The sequence below is a fragment of the Corvus kubaryi genome, unplaced genomic scaffold (genome assembly GCF_017639235.1).
Source record: "Corvus kubaryi isolate FWS band 111438036 unplaced genomic scaffold, C.kubaryi_AGA036_p1.0 70, whole genome shotgun sequence".
Lineage (NCBI taxonomy): Eukaryota > Metazoa > Chordata > Aves > Passeriformes > Corvidae > Corvus > Corvus kubaryi.
In genome coordinates, this window is record NW_024582058.1 from 217,319 (window position 1) to 238,895 (window position 21,577).

A 21,577-nucleotide genomic window follows, 5' to 3' on the forward strand; every position below is an offset into this window, starting at 1 on the left:
ATAACAGTCCTGGATGAGACATGGACAGTATTTCGGCGGTACAGTCGTTTTCGAGAATTGCATAAAACTTTAAAACTGAAGTACCCAGAGGTAAGTTTTGGTAAAACTTCTTTTACAGAAAAGGGTAGAGACTTGAAAAAAAGTGGTTTGAAATATGTTTACTCAAAAAGGGAAGTGATTTCTGACAGCCAGCACAACTTCACCAACACAGTTCCTTCCTGACCCATCTAGTGACCCTCTGTGGTGGAGTGGCTATATTGGAGCACACGGGAAGAGCTATGGGTGTCATCTCTTTTGATCTGTAAGGCCTTTGACATGGTGTCTTGGCTTGAGACAGTTTAAAGAGATGCGCACTCTGAAATGTGCCCCCCTTCATTCCAACCAATCCCTTCCCACCAATAAGGAACAAGATATGAGCAGATATAAGTGAAAAAATAACACATTACTAACAAACAGAATGCCAACAGGCAAGGAAAAAAAGGTAAATAATTTCTAGATACCAAACTGTGAAAAACTCACAACCCCACTGGAGCAAAGAGAGACCTGAAATGCCAGAAATACCCTTTCTGAGATGGCACATGGCCTCGGGCTTGTAGGACAAAGGAACAACATGCTGTTGCATCCCTCCTGGGAAGGCAGGAGCTTTACCGAGCAGTTTTAGTGGCAGATGAAGACTTGCTGGCTCATGTGGGGTGTGCCCACCACTTCCTCCTGCTGTTCACAAGCTCTGCTGCTGTTGCTGTGCTCTGCACTGTGGCTGTGGGATGGGGGGAAAAGGACCCATCTGTGGGTGCTGGCATGGGCTGCCCAGGAACTCTCTGACTTTTTTTGCTGCCGGCAGAGTTTGCAAATTCTCTTTGAAACAGTTTCTAATTGCAAAATGCAGTCTTTATGGGTGGCTGCGGTTGTGAAGCCAAAGCTGCCAGAAAGAGAGAGGCTCTGCTCCTGCAGTCTTCTCTCTTGGAGCAGGCAGCTGGTCGATTTGGACCAGCTTGCTCTAGTGGGGCCGCCCATGGCGACCGGCAGACACCCGCAGAACTCGCCCCAAGGCAGCTCAGACCTGCTAAATGCACTCTCTCCGAGATCAGGAAAAAAAAACAAGGTCCCAAAAAGAGAAGAAAAACCTTTGCCTGAGCAAAGACCAAGCAGCCCGCAAAACAAATACCATGCAGCAAAGGACCAGAAGCTGCCTCGGAGGGCCGATTTAAAAAAAGCCCACAATAGCACACCCCCTCTCCCCCCCACAAGATCCCTGGCTGCTGAGTCTTAAGGAGACTAACAATTCTTGGATGCAGATAGATATGGAATACAATAATGTTATGGACCACCTCAGGACACATGGTCCCCACAACATCCTTTTCTCTAAACTGGAAGGAGATGGATTTCATTTGGTGGATGAGGAATTACTTGGATGGTCACATCGAGCAGGTGGTGGTCAATGGCTTAAGGTCCAGACAAACATCAGTGACAAGTGGTATCCCTCAGGGTTCTGTACTGGGACCTGTGCTGTTAAATATCTCCATTAGCTGACACAGCAGGAGCAAACACACCCTCAGCAAGTTTGCACATGACACCAAGCTGAGTGCGGCTCACAAGCATGAGGGATGGGATGCCATCCAGAGGGACCTAGGTGAATTTGAGATAGGCTGTCTTTGTTTGAAAGACAGGTGTCTGCTAAGGAAGGCAGGAGCCTCCCTTGGAATGGCAGATGCAACCCCCCTCCCCTCCGAGTTATTATAATTTTGAAATCAAGGGCTTTTAGGCAAAGATATGGGAAATAGGAATAACAGTTCTTTACTATTATAAATCTATATGTCTATAACAAGTTAAGCAAACAACAATAACTATGGCAGTAACAGCAAACAATCACAAACCCAGTGCCAGCCTTCTCGGCTGTCAGGCCCTTTCCCCTCGGGTGCAGTTCTGGTTGCAGCCAGCAGAGGCGCTGGCGGCTCCCGGTGAGCAGGGCAGGTGCGATGGTTCCCCGTGGCTGCAGGGGGCGCTCCAGAGCGAGCTCAGGGAGAACGCGGCACTGGTGCCCTGGGATCCCTGGGAGGGATGGAACAAAGGCTTCACACGCCCCTGGGCAGCTGGCCCCGGTGTCCGGCCGGACCCTCGGGAACAGCAGGCTGGAACAGCAGGGATGAGCACAAATCCCGGGTGGCAGACGAGATGTATCCAAACTCAGGAGCTGCGGTGGGAATCCCGTGGGAATGCCCCAGCGGGGCAGGGAAGGTGGGCTTGGGATCCCAGGGTTTCTCCGGTAGAAGGAGGCAGCTGAAGAAGCAGCCTCTCTCTCCATCCAAATGCCGGGAACTGACTGCCCAGAGACCCAGGTGAAAGAGATGCACCCCTCCCCCTGTGGCCAGGTCCTTTGTTTTCCTTAAGCACACAGTAATTAGTCCCCCTGGCAACATGTATGGGGAAAATTCCTTTAAGAGAAGAACAGGAGGAGAACTAAAACCCCAACATAGGCCCATGGGAATCTCATGAGGTTTAACAAGGCCAAGTGTACCTGGGTGTGGGCAGTTCCTGGTATGAGTACAGGATGGGAAATGAAGGGATTCAGAGCAGCCCTGCCAAGAAGGACTTGAGGGTGCTGTGGATGAGAGGCTGGGCATGACCCAGCAATGTGCACTCGCAGCCCAGAAAGCCCATTGTGTCCTGGGCTGCATCAAAAGAGTGGCCTGCAGGTCTAATGAGGTGATTCTCTACCTCTGCTCTGGTGAGACTCAACCATCCAGCTCTGGAATCCTCATCACAGGAGGGAGGGACATGGACCTCTTGGAGTGGATCCAGAACAGGGACACTAAGTTGATCAGATGGCTGGAGCACCTCGCCTATGGAGAGAGGCTGAGAGAGTTGGGATTGTTCAGCCTGGAGAAGAGAAAGCTCCACGTAGGCCTTATAGCAGCCTTTCAGTTCTTGAAGGGGGTTTATTAGAAAGATGGGGACAGATTTTGTAGCAGGGCTGTTGCAGTAGGACAAGGAGTAATGGTTTTAAACTGCAGGAGGCAGATTCGGGGCAGAATATAAGAAAGAAAATTTTTACAATGGCACAGGTTGCCTAGAGAAATAGTGGATGCTTCCTCCCCGGGTGTATTCAGAGGCAGGTTATCTGGAACTCTGAGCAACCTGATCTAGTTGAAGATGTCCGTGCTCATGACAGGGGGTTGCACTCAATGGACTTTAAAAGTCTCTTCCAACCCACATGATATTATGATTCTATGACTCCTCTCAGGCATCCAGTAAGACTGACAAGCCCTTCATCACTTCAAAGATCCAAGGGTGCTCAATACAGGATGGATGTTGCAGTGAAACTGTGACTCTGTGTGTTGCTTCTGGCCATAAATTCCCTTTACTGCTGACTGGCGTTTTTCCCTGGAGGTTGTTCATTGCAAAATACTTTGCAGTCAGATCCTGTTGTCCTGACAACTTCTCATTTGAAAGAAGAGCATTGCTCCGCAGATACCCTTTTGTAATAGTGGCTTTCAAGTTTCTACAAAATGAAAAATTGATCTGACCGCCTTGGAGACTCTGGGCGTTCAGGATGAGGAGCTGTGTCTGATGGAGCTTTAGTTCGTTGGAGTGAGTGTTTATGGAATTACAGTTCTTAGTTTTCACATCTAACTTTTAATTATTAACATTTTTCTTCCTTCCTACATGTTCCCCTGGATATTAGAAGAAATAAATCATTCAAGCAATGAAAGTGACGCTGATTTGAGAGTAAAGAAGCCTGGGCCATATATTCATGGGCAGTATATTAAAAAATATGAATATGTTCAAGAAGGAGAGACAGGCAATACTGTGCACATGCTTTCTTGGTCTTCATTAACATATGCTTTAAGCTAAAAATGAAATGAGCATGGAACAGACCTTGAGGTCTGGGGCTCAAGATTGTTCCCATTCCAAAACAGTATGAAAACCAGAAAGGGAAACTACTGTGCAGCAAATACCTAAGAAAAAGTTTAAAACTAAAAAAGAAGGAGAGAGAGAAAAGAAAACTACATCATCTTTTTTAAGTGACAGAAGTTTTTAAGGTAAAATTGAGTTTTTAATGGGAATTTGAAATGTTCTCTTTCCACAAATGCTTTAAAAATATTACTTGTGAACATCAGTATCATATTTTTACTTGAAGAGGAATTGCCATTTCCTCTTGGATGTTAAGAGTTATAGTCTGTCAACAGGAATATCCTAATTGCATCTAACTAGAAAAAAGAGCCAGGCAGTCATCCAGGAAAAGGGCGACCCGAATCCATGTGCAGACAGATTTTCCCCATTTAGGAAAATGTGCTAGAGTAGTCTTCTTCAGAGTTGGATTTTGGTTCTGATAGTATACTGAGGAACAACTGAATTCTTTAACACTTGCATCAGAGGGAGATCAGCTTCGTTCTTGTAAGTAGTAATTGGATTCAGGAGGAATCTGATGTTCTTAAAGCCACTATTAAAATGTCCCATGTGCTGAAGGATAATAATTTCACCTTTTTGAATCAAGCATTTGTGACTGGCAGTACAATTTCAGTCTTTTTTTGATGCTACAGGACGGAGTGGTTGTTTTCTTATTTATTTGTTTGTTTGAAGAACCATGACAATATGAGTAGTATTATTAGCTCAAAATAAAGTCCAGCATCTGAGAGTGTACCGCAGGAAAAGATCCCAGCCTGGAGCACAGGTACATAGTTTTCTTCATCTTGGAGTCTTCCCAGCTGAAGTTGTTAATAGTTAATATTTTTCCTGTGGCTTTTATCTGTATTTTAAATTCTCTACACTGCTCACTGTGTAAGTATCATATAGAAGCAATTTCTTTTGCACCTTTTCTTTTATCATCTTCTCTCTGTGGTTTTGCTTGCAAGGTCAATGCATTCACTAGTTTAATGTGCCGGTTTGTTCCTTATTGACACTTCTTGTGTTGCCATAGGTCTGTGTCTTAGGTAAACTTACTGGGATTCACATCTACTACATTACCAGAATTATTGGTTTAATTATGCCAATGAATAAGTGTCTAATTTCCACGTAGGAAACACATGATAGTATGTTTTATTAAGCTATCTGTTCCCTTGTGAACAAGTTCTGGAAGTCAATGCAAATACCAAGCCTTACAAGGTTGCCAACTATCTTTTTCCGTCCTTGACTGACCTTTCACTTCACAACAACCTTCAGTAAATTGTCAGAGAGGTTCAAATATACTCATGTTTGCTAAATACAAAGCATGCTAATGATTAGGAGAAGCAAGGTAAGCATTTGATCATGTCAGCTACTGCTTTTAGATAGGTACGGACATGTAAGTACCTGTTCTGGAAACTCTTGCAGCACTGATGATGTCTTCGCTGTTTTACATAGTACAGGCTATTGTGTTGTGTTCATTCCTGCTTTGAGCCTTAGAGCATCACAAAGGAATGGCAGGTTTGTGGGCAGGAGAGACCTACATAATATGCTGTGGGTTTCTTCTGCTCATTAGCAGTTCTACAAACTACTTGTAGATTAGCAATTAGCAATTAGCAAAAAAAAATATTGCTCATTAGCAATACTACAAACTGTGTCCTTGTTCATCAGAGGGGAAGAGCATGTTGTGGTGGATGAAACACAAAATATTGTGTCCTGCAGTAAAGATTTGGCATTTGTTTTCTTTGAAGGGATTTCATTAACAGTGTTGCATATGTGAATGATTGATAGCTTTCCATATTTTTACCTTTATTTAAAATAGCTTTAATTTATGGTAATTTTGGAGTGGTTTTGCAATGTGAGTAGCAGTTCAGTTTGTCTGATAAATTGAAACTCATCTGTCTGCTTGTGCTCATCTGTCATTGAACTAATTTAGGATTCACCACGGTGCTAAAATGCATTTTAATACCAAACTTGGCAGAGTTGTGTCTGTAGTGACTATGTATTATTCCAAAGAAACTTGATCCTTAAAAGGATCTTATCAGAATCCATCAGGATTGGGTTTTATTTTGCACAGTTCACCTTCCCACTCTAAATTAATATTTATAATGAACAGTGGAAATACTGTGGACATGTTTAATATATGAGTGTTCTGCTTTTAGAAGTGAACTTTACAGCTCATTAGTTGCTCAGCTCTGAGTTACTATATCAGTATTTTAATAATTTGCTGATCCTGCGTTTCATGTTCCTGCCACTGAATTCCCAAAGGGATGTCTTGGCAAACTGATTTATTAGGAAGATTTTTTTAAAAAAGGTACCTCTTTCAAAAGCAGAAACTTATCTAATATCTTCTGATCTTACAAGATGTCATATATATTATATATCTGCACGTTTTTTCTAATGTAATTAAGTGGCTGCTGAGAACTGCATGTCTAACTAAAATGTGTCACATGCAAATTCTGAAAGACTGAAGAAGCTGCAGTGAGGTGACATTGGGCCAGTGGCAGATAACTACCAAGCGTTTAACAGTGTCTATTTTTTGAGGGGGTCTGCATGATTGTCATTTGCCCAGCTCTAGCTTTCTTACACTGCTAGATTGTTAATGACCATTTTATTACTTTTGGAGTTTTAATTAAGACCATACTTGGCTTTCAGTTGCACTAGTCTCTCTAGTGAATGCACTTTTTGTTTGTTATTAGTCAGAGAAGGGAGCAAATGGCCTCTTCATTCTCAATAGAGGAGTGAGAACTTCCATAATTAGATTCTCCTATTTTTCTCTCTGTCTTCATATTTTCTTACCAGTTACTGGTTTTGGAATACTACCAGAGTGTTGGTTTCTGCAGAAAACTTTCCTTCCTGATCCACATCTTGCTGAAAGGGAAACCTCACTCTCCTAACACTTTCTTGTCTCTATTCTCTTTCAAAGGAGAGCAGAGAAACAGTTCATATTTGTCCTTCCCTACCCAAATCCAAGGCTTATGAACTCCCTCCTTCATGTGGGAGTCCCTGTGTCCCACTTGCCCCCACGTTTTGTGGGGCTTTCACTGTAAACTCTGCTTGTGGAGTTCCCTGTCAGTCATCTTGAAAGCTGTTTCTGTGTGCATAAAAATCTCTTCAAGTTGTTACGGAAAGCACCTTCCATAGAGGCATTTTTATTGCTAATAGTGATTCTTGACTTAAAATATTAGAAAATCCCTGGAGAGCTGGCAAAGAGAAGCTACAAGGCATGCTTGTGTTTATAGATTCATTCATGGAGATAAGGACATACGTGTGTAGGGAAGATTTCAGCAGGAGTGCCAAAGCTATTGACTTCTAGCTTATTTAGCAGAATGTAATAATTTGTGTATCTGTATTTGCTATATGGAGGTCTATATATAAGTATATATTTGTGTCTTTCAGGGTCTAAGGCACAGAGAGATGGTTTATAGTTTTTAAATAATTATGGGTCATAACCTGTAAGAATTGCATGAAATTCAAAGAGCAGAAAATATTTCTCAGATTTTTCAAAGTACTAAGTGAATGTTTTCAAAAATGTACTGAAATCGAAACATTTGTTGCAAGCTTATTTAAAAAATATTTTTAAATACTTTGAAATATTTCAGATTTTTCAAAACTCAAAAGTAGTCTGTCCATTTTTCATCTGAAGTATTTTGTATCTTAGTGAAGAAAGACAAATGTTTGCATCTCAGTGAAGGCAGTACCTATTTCATCATGGGTCACAACCACCCAACACATAATGTGTATGTTTGCTACTAAAATAGAGCAGACACCAGTTTTGTAATAGTTTCTTAAGTTCATTTTAGACACTTTTCTACTACTACTTATTGTTCATGTGTAGTTCAGCTTTGTAATGATTAATGAAGAGACATAAACTGCTTATGGAACCACCACTGAGTGATCTCACTTTCCTTTCCTTTTGCCTCTGTATTCCTCTTTTGGGTGACTGCCATGGAAGGATCTCTGATTCCTTTTTAAGTGGTCCATATATCTGGTGCTCTTGATAAGTAATAAGTGGAAGAAATCTTCAACGTGAACTGCCAGCACAGATAATGGAGAGGGGATGAATTTGAGGTGAAGTCATTAATTTTAGGAGAACATCCTTGCATTCTGGAAGAGATCACTGACAGAGAAATGCAATATTTTACTAACTTGCAAGACATGGTTGGTGCAAGTTTGGGGATTTTTATTCTTCCCTCCCCACCCCCCTAGGAATCTCAAGGATAATTAGGCAATTTCTGTGTACTTACGTAATTATTAAATTATTTTTAAAAATCTCATCAGACATGCAGAATTCTCCCTTCCAATGAAGAATGCAAGCAGAAATTAAACCAGGAGTGGAGCAATAAGGCAGCAGACTTGTGCAGAGCACATGGGGCAGTGCTTGGGCTGGGGTCTTGGGTGTCTGACTGCTCCAATTCTGGTTTGTAACTGCAGTTGTAGAGTTTTATTGAATGCAAAATTTTTGCTAATCTTCTGGGATCGAGGTACTTGGCTTGCAGGGCTGGCAAGCTAGTTGCCATGTAACTAGTGAGCTCCTGGATCTTAGGATCTAATTTGGCAGCAGAAGTCAGAAGTCAGAGCTGGTTGGCCTGAAACTGCTGGTTTTACCATTGGATTTTCTAATTTACTGTCATTAGTAACTGGATATTTAGTTAGTATGTAAGCTTTAGGTAGTATGCTCACATTGAATGCAAAATTATGGATATTTGGATTCTTCTAGTGTTCAGTTTTAAACAGCATTGAGCAGGATAGCTGTAAATAACTTCCCTCAGATGATATTGAAAATTGTTTTGTTCTGAAACCTGCTGTGCTTATGCTAAAGTCTTGATCCTTCAGTGACCAAAGTCCCAATCTATTCACATATTCGTTGATTGCTGACATTCATGTTTAGAAACTCTTGAGATCAAGAAACAATTTAAAATCACAGGTTACATACACTAGAGAGAGCAGGGTGTAGCCTGTAATACTGAACATGATTGTACAAATCTTGCTGCAAATGCTATCTCATTATTTTAGAAAGTTCAGGTTTATTTGGATATGGATTCTCAGTTATGGTTCTTTCATGGAACCATATGGTCCTTTGTAAGCATGATCTCTAACAATATTTTAAGATTTGTTTTTTTCTTTGAAAATTTGATCCAGTGAAGAAATAAGCTTGTTAATGGGTTTTGGCTGAACCGGAATGATGTTTCTGGGTATCTGGATATGAAGTAGCAAATTTGGTTTGGTTTTTTTCCCAAATAGTCAAGACTAATGTTAGTGTAGTTTTGGTTTTAAACAATGGTAAAATATAATAGGACTCACAGATTTAATATGAGAACCGTAGGACGAACACCAAGCACCAAGAATGTATAAACAGTCTAAAAGGTGGTGGGTTTTTTTTGTTTTGTTTTGGTTGGGTTTTTTTTGGGCTTTTTGGTTTTTTTTTGATTATGGAAACTGTGTACTAGGGCGTGGGTGAAAATGAAAACTATTTGCAACATTGATGTGCTTGTAAATAGCAAATGCCATCATGTGTATTGTGGCAGAACTATATGTAGAAAAGCATTTAGAAAATAGTTTTTGAGGTATGAATACTAAATTAATGACAGACCTTAATTTTTACTTTCTAGCCTGGGAATTTAGTAGCCTTAGTAATACATCTTTCCATAAATATTGAAAGAAAAAAAAAGTAGTAAGTTTTAGAACACCTGTTTGTGTGTAAACCCTTTAATACTATTATATGAGCATGTGATTATAGCCTTCAGCTTCTTTCAGTACAAATTACAGTAATTATGATATAGTTAATTTTAACATTCATATTCTTGTCACCTGTAACAGCCAGGAAGTGCATGCACAGGAAGCATATTTCATCACACGCATGTTTCCAGCTCCCGTTCCTAATTATATTATGTTCAGAGCATTCTGCAAGCCTGCAGGTTTACATATGTAGTGCTTCCATATCAACCCTAGTTTGCCACTACCTGCAGATGGAATTTAAGTGGTAGGTCCTTAAAAGCTTCATCTGGCCTTTGTTCTGCAGCATGAGACTGCTGAAATTTTAAAAAGAGATTTTTAGCATATCTCTCAGTACATCTGTCTACAAGTGAACAGAATTCATTCCAATAAATAAAGTGTGAAAAACATTGCTGCTAACCATATCGTGTAGGTCCGTGGAAGCTTGATTACAGGGAAATGTATTTATTCCATGTGGTCCCTCTGAATTCGTGGTTGCTAACCAGGACTGGAGCATCAGAGACAACAGCAAACCCTGCAGCATATTTGCTTCCAGCATAATATGCAATTCTCAATCTATTTCTAGTTGGAAAATGCAATCAGTGTGTGAATTTCTTGTCACAAAACTGAATCTGAATGTGTAAGAACCTTGTAAAAACCCAGTTAGGGGATTAATTTGTGGTTGTTGCTTTGGGTGCTAGATTTGTGCAGCAAAGTTTTCTTGGCTTGGTACATGTGATTCTGCAGAAATACAGCTTCTCTCTATCTCTTCTTTCCTTTCTTCCCTCCTGCGGTTGTTGATGAGACCTGGTCTTTTTTGGTCTTTCCCTAGCAGCAAGTGAAACCTATGAGCTTCCAAACAATTCTCTGAGCTTTATAGGTCTTCTGATAGATTCAGAATGAAGCAAGTTTAATCAGCAGGTGGGCATCAAATGCCAGGTTTCATTGATTGTGCTGTGCAAAAGTCTTGTACAGGAGTAACATAGAAATTGAGAAGAAGCATTCAGAGAGGTGTCAGTCCATCATGTCATAATTTATGAACCACTTGACAGAATAATTCCTTTGCCCATTTGATAATCTGATTTTCAAGGCTCTGCTCAATTACCTACTGAATTTGTGTAATACCAAAATATTCATGTTGTTTTACCAGTGAAACGGTTTTGTATGGATAACAGCTATCTGTGAGAGAGGAATGCCTCTAAGAAGAATTTCTAGACCATATAGCTGGAGGTTTAGGTGCTCATTGAGACTGAGCCATTTCTTAGCTGTTCCTGACTGTCTGTTGACTTGGGGAATGCCTTAGGCTGCAACCCTGTGTCTCTGTTTTCGTGCTGCTTAGTGGAAAGCAGACAGGAGGGTTGGAGGTTTTGCTGTTTCTTTTTTTTTCTATTATTACCTTCTTTCAGGAGACTTCTGGACATGTGTTCCATTAATCATTAGCTGTTAGTGACAGTCTCACTGCCTTCCAAGGGGTTTGTGAAGAACAGCTTGTTCTTGTTGGGTTTGTCAGGAATATGCTGCTAGCTTAAGTAGATCTTTCAAATAGAATCCTTTCATATCAGTTGATTTAGGATATAGTCACCCAGCTCAAACTCTAGTTTTTGTGAAAATACCCAGGTTAATTTTGAACAAATGGCAGAGAGGGTAACAAAAATTGTCAGGCTTCAACTGTACTGCCTATTGTGTTTTTTCGTTACATATTTAGATGGTATTACTGACACAACCGCACATGTGAAACTGTTTGCTAAACTTTATTCACTCTCTAATCTGGAGAATTATACCACACTTCTCTTGTGATTCATGAGGCAGCTTTTGAGTAGGATATTTCAGGTTTTTCCTCTCTTTGGAACCACTGTGAGAATGAACAGGGAAATACAGATTGCAGATTTTGCAGCACAGTAAGAATGTTCAGCTGTTTATTTTGGCATTGCTGTATTCATCAAATGAGTGATTCCTTATCTAAATGGGATTGAGATACAGGTGACTCTTATCTGATGTAATCTGCAAGAAAGGAAAGCTTCTGAAAATTTTCCCCCTCTGTATCTGGTAACAATTGTTACACATTTTAATATACATTTATGGCTTATAGTTTCTCTAGGCACTCTAGACGAGTAAAAGAGCAAAAGTTCTGTGCTGAGCCTTGTACTCCTAATTAGACAAGGAGGGGCATGTTTGCCGATGACATTAACATGACCCAGCAATGTGTGCTTGCAGCCTGTAAAGCCAGCTGCATCCCAGGCTGCATCTTAGAGCACTGTGGGCAGTAGGTGGACATAGGGGAGAGAGTCCAGAGAAAGGCTGGGAGATGCACAGAGTGCTGGAGTGCCTCTCCCAGAAAGACAGACTGAGAGAACTGACTGGGGAAGAGAGGGCTCTGGGGAGACCTAAGGCACCTTCCAGTACCTAAAGGGGCTCCAAGAGGGCTGGGGAAGGACTTTTTACAAGGGCATCTGAACTAGTTTGAAAACAAACCAGTGGGAGATTGCAAGTCAGAATTATAAGTTAATAGCAAAATTAAAATAAATGCAGAAGTACAAGAACACTGACAGAGTCAGGATACAACCTGACACCCTGTTAGTCAGGGTGGTGGTAGCAGTCCAGATGAAGTGATCCTGTTGAAGTGGTGATCCTGTAGAAGGGTCTGGTCTTCACCTGAAGGTCCAGTGGTAGCTCTTGTCCTCTGGGAATCCAGTAGGTAGGGCTGACTGTGGTGTTCCAAACTTCAGATTATATCCAGGTAGGAATGCTTGGTTCCTCCCCCTGGGCGGAACATCTCACAATGGGATGATGTAATTTTATGAGTCATGCAGTGAGGCTGGATGGCCCATTAACAGAAGATAGCTATCCAGAGGGAGTTATCAGGGATGTGTCATGGAAAAGATAAAGAAGTCTGCCCCACCTGGTTTTAACAGATGGTGATAGAATACATACTTTTGGTTACGTCTTACATTGTAACCAAAGACAACATGGAGCAACAGTACAAGGGGGAATGGCTTTAAATTGACAGAGGGTAGGTTTAGGTTAGATCCCAGGAAGAAATTCTTCCCTGTGAGGTTGGTGAGGCACTGGCAGACGTTGCCCAGGGAAGCTGTGGCTGCCTCATCCCCAGACGTGTTCAAGGCCAGGTTGGACAGGGCTTGGAGTAACCTGGTGTAATGGAAGGCATCCCTGCCTGTGGCAGGCAGGTTGGAACAAGATGGGCTTTAAGGTCCTTCCCGATCCAAACCATTCTATGATTCTAAAACCAACCTTAAGGCTAGTTGTTACAATCTACAAGAGGCATTTTTAGTTTAAGGGTCTTTTTAAAGTATTAGTTTATCATGTTCCTGCTAATGATCTTTCAGACTCAATATGGTGAAAATAATACTATGTTTCTCAGTTAAAAATTAGTTGACTTCAGAAGAAAGGAAGAAAACAAATTTCTCTGGCCTGTGTACCTGATAGTACAGTTACTAAATAAGTTTCTAAATGCCTTGTTTTGTATTCACAGTGAGATCTTCCTGTAAAGGTCTCTTGACTGCTGTAATGTAAATATATTAAAAAAAAAGTGGAAGAGACCATCAGTCTCTGCAACACACAACATACAGAAAGTTCCATCTTACAAAAGAGAATTGTCTATGCCTCTAGAGAGCCTAAAGCAGGAAAGCCCAAGCCAAAAAATTTATTAGACATGCCTGCATGACAAAAAGCAATAAAATACAATCTCTTGTGGTTTAATATGAAATAAACACAAAGAAGCAGTGGTTCTCAGAAAAAATATTGAGCTGCAGGTATAGAATTGAAGATGTCAAGAGAAGACTAAAAGCAGAGAATGTTGTCCAGTTTACAGTAGGACATATTTCAGAACCAAAGCCAGGAATAATAGTGTTGGAGGGTGAGCTGTCTGGCCATGTCTGAAAACAGGAATTCAATATGAGAATGTTAGTGATGTGAGTGAGAGTGAGATGAGAAAGCACACTTCTCATGGGTGCCAAACTTTGGGACACATTATTAAAGCATTCGATTAATTCATGGTTATGTATAATTGGTTAAAATGCTGTGAATAGTAAAAAGAATTAAAGGTATGGTTTTGTTTGGACAATTTTTTCTCTATTGAATTCATTATTTTCTGTCATACTTAACTGTAGGTACACATCGTGGGTACCTACATGTGTACCCACGATGTGTACCTACATACACATATATGTATGTACACATAGTACCTACATACAGTTAGTGGCTATAAATGATGCTTTGATATTTGTTCTCTGCACTGCTCTCAGCAGTGCAGGTACTCTGAAGCTGTTTGAGTGTATACTCTGTATTTTGCAGGAAATTTTTAAAATTTCTTTCAAACTGCTTCTGAACACTGCATGTCCTAGTCTTGTTATGTCCTCTATAGAAAAAAATTGAAGGAGAGCTTTAGCAGTATTTTAAATCCTTAAATTACTCACTGTACATTCAAATCTAACTCAAATTTTGTTTTTAAATCAGGGCATAAATAAGGAGACCTTTACTTTTAAGTTCAGTTTTTTGATAGTACCAGTAACGTAAAGTAGTTGCAAAATAATGTATTGCAGGGTTTTATTTAAATAGGTAGAGTAGCATAATTTCCATTCTGATTGTACCTGAAGGCTCATATGTGCTGTAACTCATTGTAAAGTTGCTGTAAAAAACAATGAAAATATTAATGTGTTTTTCACCTTTCCCCTCTTTTCCTGGGTTACTAAAACTTGTGTAGGTGGAGCAGCATGACTCTCACACAGACTCAGTGAAGCAGTGCTTGTTGGGGAAAAACATTGTTCTAGAAAGCATCTGATAGATGAGAATTATGAAATTACTGACATGTAATCTAACCCCAAATTCTAGCAATTGTAAAACACATCCCTGTTTTTTCTTCCCTGCCCTAAGTAATGATGTTGGTTCAATACCATGTTGGCTTTTTCGTGAGTGTGTCTTTGAGACTTTCATGTCTGTGTGGTATATCCATGGGTCTTGCTTATGAAGCATTTAGCTTCAAGTGCTTGATCAAGAAATTTTATTCTTGGAAACAAATATCTATTCTTACCCAGCATCCTGATGCTCAAGAGCAGTACTAAATATGGTATTGCTCATGAAACTGATAGCAACAGTGGTCTTTCTGTATCCAGAGTTGCTTTTCTGCCCTGCACATTCAAAATCCTTTGCCAAGCAAGCTCCTGAAAATGTATGTGTCAAGTTTATTACACTTAATTAGTTACCTGTCATTTTAAGCTTTACCTAGTGAAAACAGTAATAGTGGAAGGAAAATTTGTATTAGGCTTACAGCTAGTTTTTAAGTCTGTGATAAAGCAGCTAGTTCCAAAGTGTCTATGCGACTAGGCAAGTGAAAATGAATGTGTAACCTGTGTGACTATCAATCACTCTTACTGTTGGAGGGGGGACTAAGTCATTCCTTTTAAGCTTCCCATTTGTGTGCCTGCACTGCCTTTTCTCTGGTTTTATCATTTTAAATGATGCAGAATGCTGTCTAACTTCTCCTTGTAATCAGTCCAGTTTGTTGAGAGAGTTAGCACTTTATATCTTATAACAAATCACACTTGAAGGCATACTGCATGTTTGTTTGCAGGTGTATTTCTCTGTGACAGCTGTTCTTTAAGACCCTGAGATCTGCCAATAATTCTGAGTAGTCAGAAAGGCATCTGTCTACTCAGCAGTACAAATTATTACTGCTTGTTGATGAGTTTTCATTATTAACATTTCTCAAAGGCAAGGGTGACTGAAATTTATGACATCAGTCAGCCACACGAGATGGGGATGTGTCATAAATGCTGCCAGATGTCACCGAGATGAGTTCCTGTGCAACAAGCAAATCTTCTTAGGGAGAACTGTAAAAACTGCTGTCCCGAGTCCCCTTCTCTGAGCCTGTTTCTGTCAGTAAATCAAATGGTACTGTGACTTCTCAGCATGGAGTCAAAGTGGCCCAATAGGCACCGTGGCATCAGCAGGAATGTGGTGCAGAGTTGGGGCAAGGTTATATGCAGTCAGGGTGAAGGTAGGGGTTGATGCATGCTATTGCAGGGATGGCCTTGACCTTGCTGGAAATCCCAGCAGGCAGATTAATGAATCAAACCCCAAATCATTTTGAAAGAAGAATAAACTCTACAGAGATCTCCAGAAAATCACTTTGAGAAGTGGGGTTTGAGTCATACCTTGATAAAGATTGATTAATGTGTTGATCTTTGAAGATACAACCTTGCAAACCTAGCAGTTGTTACTATTTCTTTAAAGAAGTAACCAAGACCTGAGACTACATGAAGGAAGATTAATGTTTAGTTAGCAAAATCATGACCTAAGGGCATAGAGAGTAGGTATTAAACTTGTCCATCTAATTTCAAGGTCAGCACATATCTTTGTCTTGGATGATGGTCTGCCATGCCATGCTGGTATTTTTCCCCCAAAGACTTCTCTCTTGGCAAGGGATAGACGAACAAGGAAGCAAAATCAAGGTTGCAAAGACATGGTATGTTAGGAATTTTTCATGCTTATTTTCCAAACGCATCTACAACTCAAATTTACTATTCTTATTTGGTTTTGACTGGTTTTCCTCAAAGGCATTTATATCCTTTGGTTGATGTACGCTGCTTCTGCACTATCTTATTCTACCTTTTTACAGCCTGCATACGAAATTTAAAATACTTTCTTTGCCATTTCGGCCAATTTTTGTTTGTCTCACCTTGATTGATAATCCTAAGAGCTACACAGTTATTGGTTTCTATTTAGAAAGATGCCCTGGCTGTATTAGCTTCTGATTTTTATGAAAGATATTAAAATCCCCAAACTGCATAATTTTATAGAAATGTGCAAGGTTTGCATGAACTTTGTTACATCCTATTGCTCATTTTCATAGGTATTCTGTATTTAAATGTTATTGTACTGCTTATAATGGACCAAACAATGAAGTAATTTGTCAAATAATATATAGACTCGTGCTTATGGCTCTATTTTGGTATGCTATTATTCTGAGTAGTCTAGAATTGCTTTAAGGAAAAGAAAAATACTCCTGTAGTGCAAGGTAACCTCTTTGGCTGCAGTTAATTTGATTTTTCTCAGTAGCAGGAGGCAAACTAAATGGAGTTAAAATTACATGGATAAACCACAGCCTTCACATGTCACCATAGCTCCAAAACTGCAGATTAAGTCTAGGTCAGCTTGCTGGTTTTAAAGGAGAAACATGGATATGAGAGCTCTCAAATCTTTTTGATAATTACAGATGATTGTTTGATGGGCAGGTAGGCATGATTCAAAGTGAGAAATCTTCAGTGTCTAATCCTATTTGGTCATTTTGCATCATCATAGGGAGGTTTCAGGGTGGTTCAGAGGAGAATTTCTCTTTTTGTGTTCTTGTTCCTCTTAAGTGGGACAGATGGAGTTGAAATGTTCTTTGTAGAAACAATTATGCCTGTCTGAGGAAGGTAACTAGCAAAAGATCTTGAAAGTTCAAAGATAATTACCCAGAACTAAAGACAGCAGAGCTGTGAGAGCTTGTGTGTCCTGAGAAGATGCTCATTTATTAGTAAATACCAATTTATTGGGGGTTAGTCACAGCATCCTGACTTGCAACAGAACTGCATATATTTATGGGAAGAGATTTAAGTGCTTGTGCTTCTTGGTACTGAGATATATATATATAGAGATATATAGCTGAAGATATAGATATAGATATGCATGATGTTCCAGTGAGATAAGTAGGAAAAAAGCAAGGAGTCGTAACCAGTCTAAGTAAAGTGGAGAAGTTGCCAAATTTCCTGGTTGGCAGGTCTCCAGTGCACTCTGGCCTCAATGGGATGTGTGCTGAAGGGGATAAAGCAGACCTGGCTCACTGGGCTGCTGGCATTAGGGGCCAAGCAAAAAACAACGTGCAAACCGGCAGTTGCCCCTACCAGCCAGAAATGAAAAGGTTAAACCAGTCCCGTGGTTAGGTAAACCTTTGGCATGGAGCAAAAAGGATGGATAGCGGAAAGAAAAGAATGTTCTCATGTACGTGGGGCAAAGCAGCTTCTTGCAAGAGAAAAGGCTGTGCTGTAAAGAGACTAGAAACCAAATTGTGGCATAAATTGTGTACAGGAAATATCGGGCGCAAAATTCACCAAAAAACCCCAAAACCAAAACTCTAGTACGCTGCTGCAATCTCTTGCATTTGTCAGAAGTGAAATATTTGCCAACCAATTTATTTAAGATTTTTCAGAGTAGACTTACCCTAGGAAGGAGGGAGATGCTCATTCCCTTGTGTGTGTTTGAGTGAAATCCAGGCCCTGGAGCCTGTAGTAGCAAGGAGAAACAACAACAGAAAGCTGTAAGCATGTAAGCCTGGGAGCTGAGACACAGCAGGGATGAACCTAAAGCAGCTCCTCGGCTCTTGGAAACACTACAAAGACCTTGAGAGCAGAGTTTGCTCCCCTCAAAGACAGTGAAGGATTGACTGTTAGATTGGTACTGGGGACCTCTCTGTAGAGACCCTTTGTGTAGGAGCAAGGTTGCTTACATCCTTTTTCCTGTTCCTATATCCTGGTCATTTGAGTTTTCTTCAGTTTAGGATGTTAATTACCCTTGTTTGTTATAATAAATAATGACTTTTGTTGCTGCTGTTCAGCCTTCTCCAGGGAGTTCACTCCATTAGAAGGCTGACATGGGTCCACCTCTGAGTTTTGGCTTGTCCTTGGATATGCTGCCTCTTGAGAATATCAAATCCCTCTCCCCTTCTGGCAGATAGTAGGGAGGATTGCAAATGGCCCAGTAGAGTAAGGTAAAGAATTAGGTAGGTCATGCAGGAATGGAGGAAAGCATAGCATTAAGACAGAGGCAAGTTGGGAAGCTGGAAAGTGGGGGAAGAACATGTTGGGAGAGATGGAAAAAGTAAAGAGAAAGTATTAGAAAAGGAAGAGGAAAAGAAGATGACAATCTGAATATCCAGAAAACAATTCCCTGGATATTCCCTCTCCCTGATTAATTGATAATGGAAAATAATGTCTTTAATCCTTCTGTCCTCTGAGGGCATGACTTACCTGCAGCATACATGTTGGGAGAGCACTGAAGGATTTATGCAATGGAGGACTGTTACTATTTTGTTTAAGAGAGAATACGTTTAGAGGTTTCTTCACTCAACTTTAAACAGTTTGAGCTATATCAGCTGAAAATATGACTTAGGTGTTTTTATATGTTATTTTGTTGGTTTCATTTTTAGTGGATAGTATATCGAATTATTTCTCTTTGATCTCCATTTGATTGTTTTCTGAATTTATAAAGCAGCCTTTAATCTGCCCAGTTAAGTGTTAACTTTTTACCTTTGCCTACTGCTTTCTTATGAAAATGTGTAGAAAAGGTAATTTATTTCAGGCAAAATATAAATAAAAATATAGAAATTAAGCTTGTGGTGGGTTTTTTGGTTTGTTTGGGTTTTTTGTTTGTTGTTTTTTCACCTTGACAAATCCCTAAATACTTGGTACAAGTTCATAGTTAAAAATACAGCTTCTGTCTAGTTTCTTTAGACTCTGGGAGTCTTACTGTCTTGAGAAGTTGAAGCTTAAGTTACTTGGTTTAAACTTCAAAAACTAAAAGTAGGACAGTTTTTTGTTTCGTTACTCTCTGCAAAATCAAGTCAGGTGCTGCCGCAGCGGCTGCAAAACCAGCCAGTTTCGCACATGAACCAGTGCCATGTTCTTCTCTTTGATTTTTCTCATCTGTGACAGAGATTTCTGGTACAAAGGATCAAAAGCCAGAGCTACTCTTTGAAAAATGAGAAAATTCAGAGTTGTAAAAATAACAAGAGAATTAAAGATGACTGACTTCTTAGTTTTAATAGTTACCATTTCCTTAATTTTCTTTTTCCCCCCCTTTTCCCCCCATTTAAATGTATCAAAACATTGAAGTACAAAGAGAATTTGGATAAAAGGTTAAAGATGACTCAGCCTCCATCAATGCCCTGTTTTTCTTCTTTAAAATGCCCTGTTTTTCTTCCTAAAAAAGCCTTTTACCTTACTGTAGGCATGAAAACATAGACTGTACAAGCCAAAAAATAATGAGATGTTTCAATCCTGTAGATTTTTGCTTGATGTCAGAAAATGGAATTTTTTATGTTTAGGGAGCATAACACTTGGAACAATTTCATTTTTCAGAAGTGACAAGCCTTCATGTGTGTATTATGTGGTATTCTACTTTGGTCCACTCTATATTGAAATATCATCTGCAAAGTATTGTACAAGACTTTTCATTAACATGTTCTATTCTGCTGTACCATAAAACCCCTGAACAGAATTAAATCCAGCAGGTCCCCCAGCAGACATAATGCCAGTGAAAAGTCTCCAACAGATTATAATAGAAATTAAAGGACACCCTTCAAATGGTGATGGCTATTTTTCCTAAAGGTTCTGAAGTGAGAGTGCACCCCATCCCAGGCACAGCATTTCATGGTATTGGAGCCTTCATTTTCACTCTCTTGGTTTCCAAAAGGCCAGTCTCCAAATTTGCATCTCTCCATGGGGCTCAATATTTGAAGACTATGAAACATGGTTTCACTTTGAAAGGATTTGCTTCCATATAGATGGTGTTAGGTATGTGCTGTTCCCAGAATCTTAAGGTCAGATTTGTATGTAAGATAGAATAGGTAATAGAAAATAAAAGGATCACTTACTGTTCTGCCATCTGCTCTTACAGCATTAAATTCCTGCTAAAAACCAGTCTCCTGACTGGAATATGGGAGAAGTAGAGGAATTCATTTAGCTGTGTAAAATTTACTAGAATAACATGTGCTGGGTATGAAGCACCTTCCCCTTGAGGACTGGACCTAATACTGTCTAAATTTGATTGTACTAACTCACAAGTACTCCATTGTGGCAGATAAGTATTGTTTCTTACGGATAATATTGCTGAGACAGACGAATAACATGCCTCTGAGTAATACAAGACCCAGAAATAAAACATGGCCTTTATTTATTGTAAATTAAGGAGTAAATTGCAAATGACTGTTTACCGCTCTACAACTGCTCCTGCCCAGCAATGATTGCCAGGTAGGATAAACATCATTAACTGTAAAAAGTTTAATGTCTAAAAGACATTAGGAGTGCTGGTATGCAGTGTTGAGGTCTCTCTGTACTACTTTAAAATATATCATCTGCCTTTGCCTTTTGGGTCCAAGCATAGTCTCAGCCTTGCCCATGGTACAAGTATGCATGTGTGTGCACACTCTAATGGATATAATGAAATTTGGATTGCAGCAATGCAGTGATTAATTATAGTAGGGAGATGCTTCTGCTGTCAAAATAAAAATTAGAAATCTTGCACGCTACATACAGAAGCTTCTCAGGAAATCATTCAAGCCCTCTCTTCCTATCAGGCTGGGGAATATGCCTCTTAATTTCCCCTGACAGAAAATACATCACCTCATCAGCAGCCCTAGAAAATGACAAAACATCCCTGCCAAAAAAGACTGCCTGCCAAATACTTCCATTGCCACTGCAGGAAGGGGGACAGGGAAGGGAGGGGTGTGCTTCAGAAATTCCATGGAAGGAGAATTTTTTACCTTGCTACCTGTAGAGTCCCACTGTTACACCTTGCATTGTCGCAAAATGTTCATCTCGTAGTCAAGGTGAGACCCTTGAAGAATTAATTTGAGCAGGAGGGTACACAAACATTTAATTCTGAAAGAATAATTTATATTCCTGAATCTGGATAGTGTGAAATTCCCTTACAGTGTTTGAGCCAGGGCAAAAATCTTGATACAAAATCCATACCTGCAAGATCTCTTACATATTTCAGTGCCAGAACAAATGCTGCTCAGTCACATACTGTACTGTGTGCATCAACCTGTAGCAGTGATTATCTCCAATGAAGTTACTGTGCAATTTCATAAAGGTGCTGTAGCACCACTAATAGGAAAATTTGAATTTATTGAAATATTTGCTACTGCACTTTGGCTTAAATGAGTAAAGTATTTTAAATAAACCTCAAATTTCTATTGAACCTT

At 39.9% G+C, this 21,577-nt stretch overlaps 1 protein-coding gene across 10 annotated transcripts in view; it reads left to right on the forward strand.

Moving 5' to 3' along the window:
* Positions 1 to 21,577, forward strand: part of KIF16B (kinesin family member 16B) — a 161,215-nt gene that overhangs the window by 112,335 nt on the left and 27,303 nt on the right. For 7 of the 10 annotated variants that reach the window (XR_006019827.1, XM_042049366.1, XM_042049361.1 and 4 more), the window contains one exon: positions 1 to 90. Coding sequence is in view for 6 of the 10 variants with exons in the window: in XM_042049366.1 (XP_041905300.1) it covers positions 1 to 90 (90 nt within the window). In the remaining 4 variants the exon portion in view is untranslated. Of the gene's footprint in view, positions 91 to 15,954; positions 16,079 to 21,577 lie in introns of those variants that run through there. The other 3 variants (XR_006019828.1, XR_006019830.1, XR_006019829.1) reach the window with 3 other exon arrangements.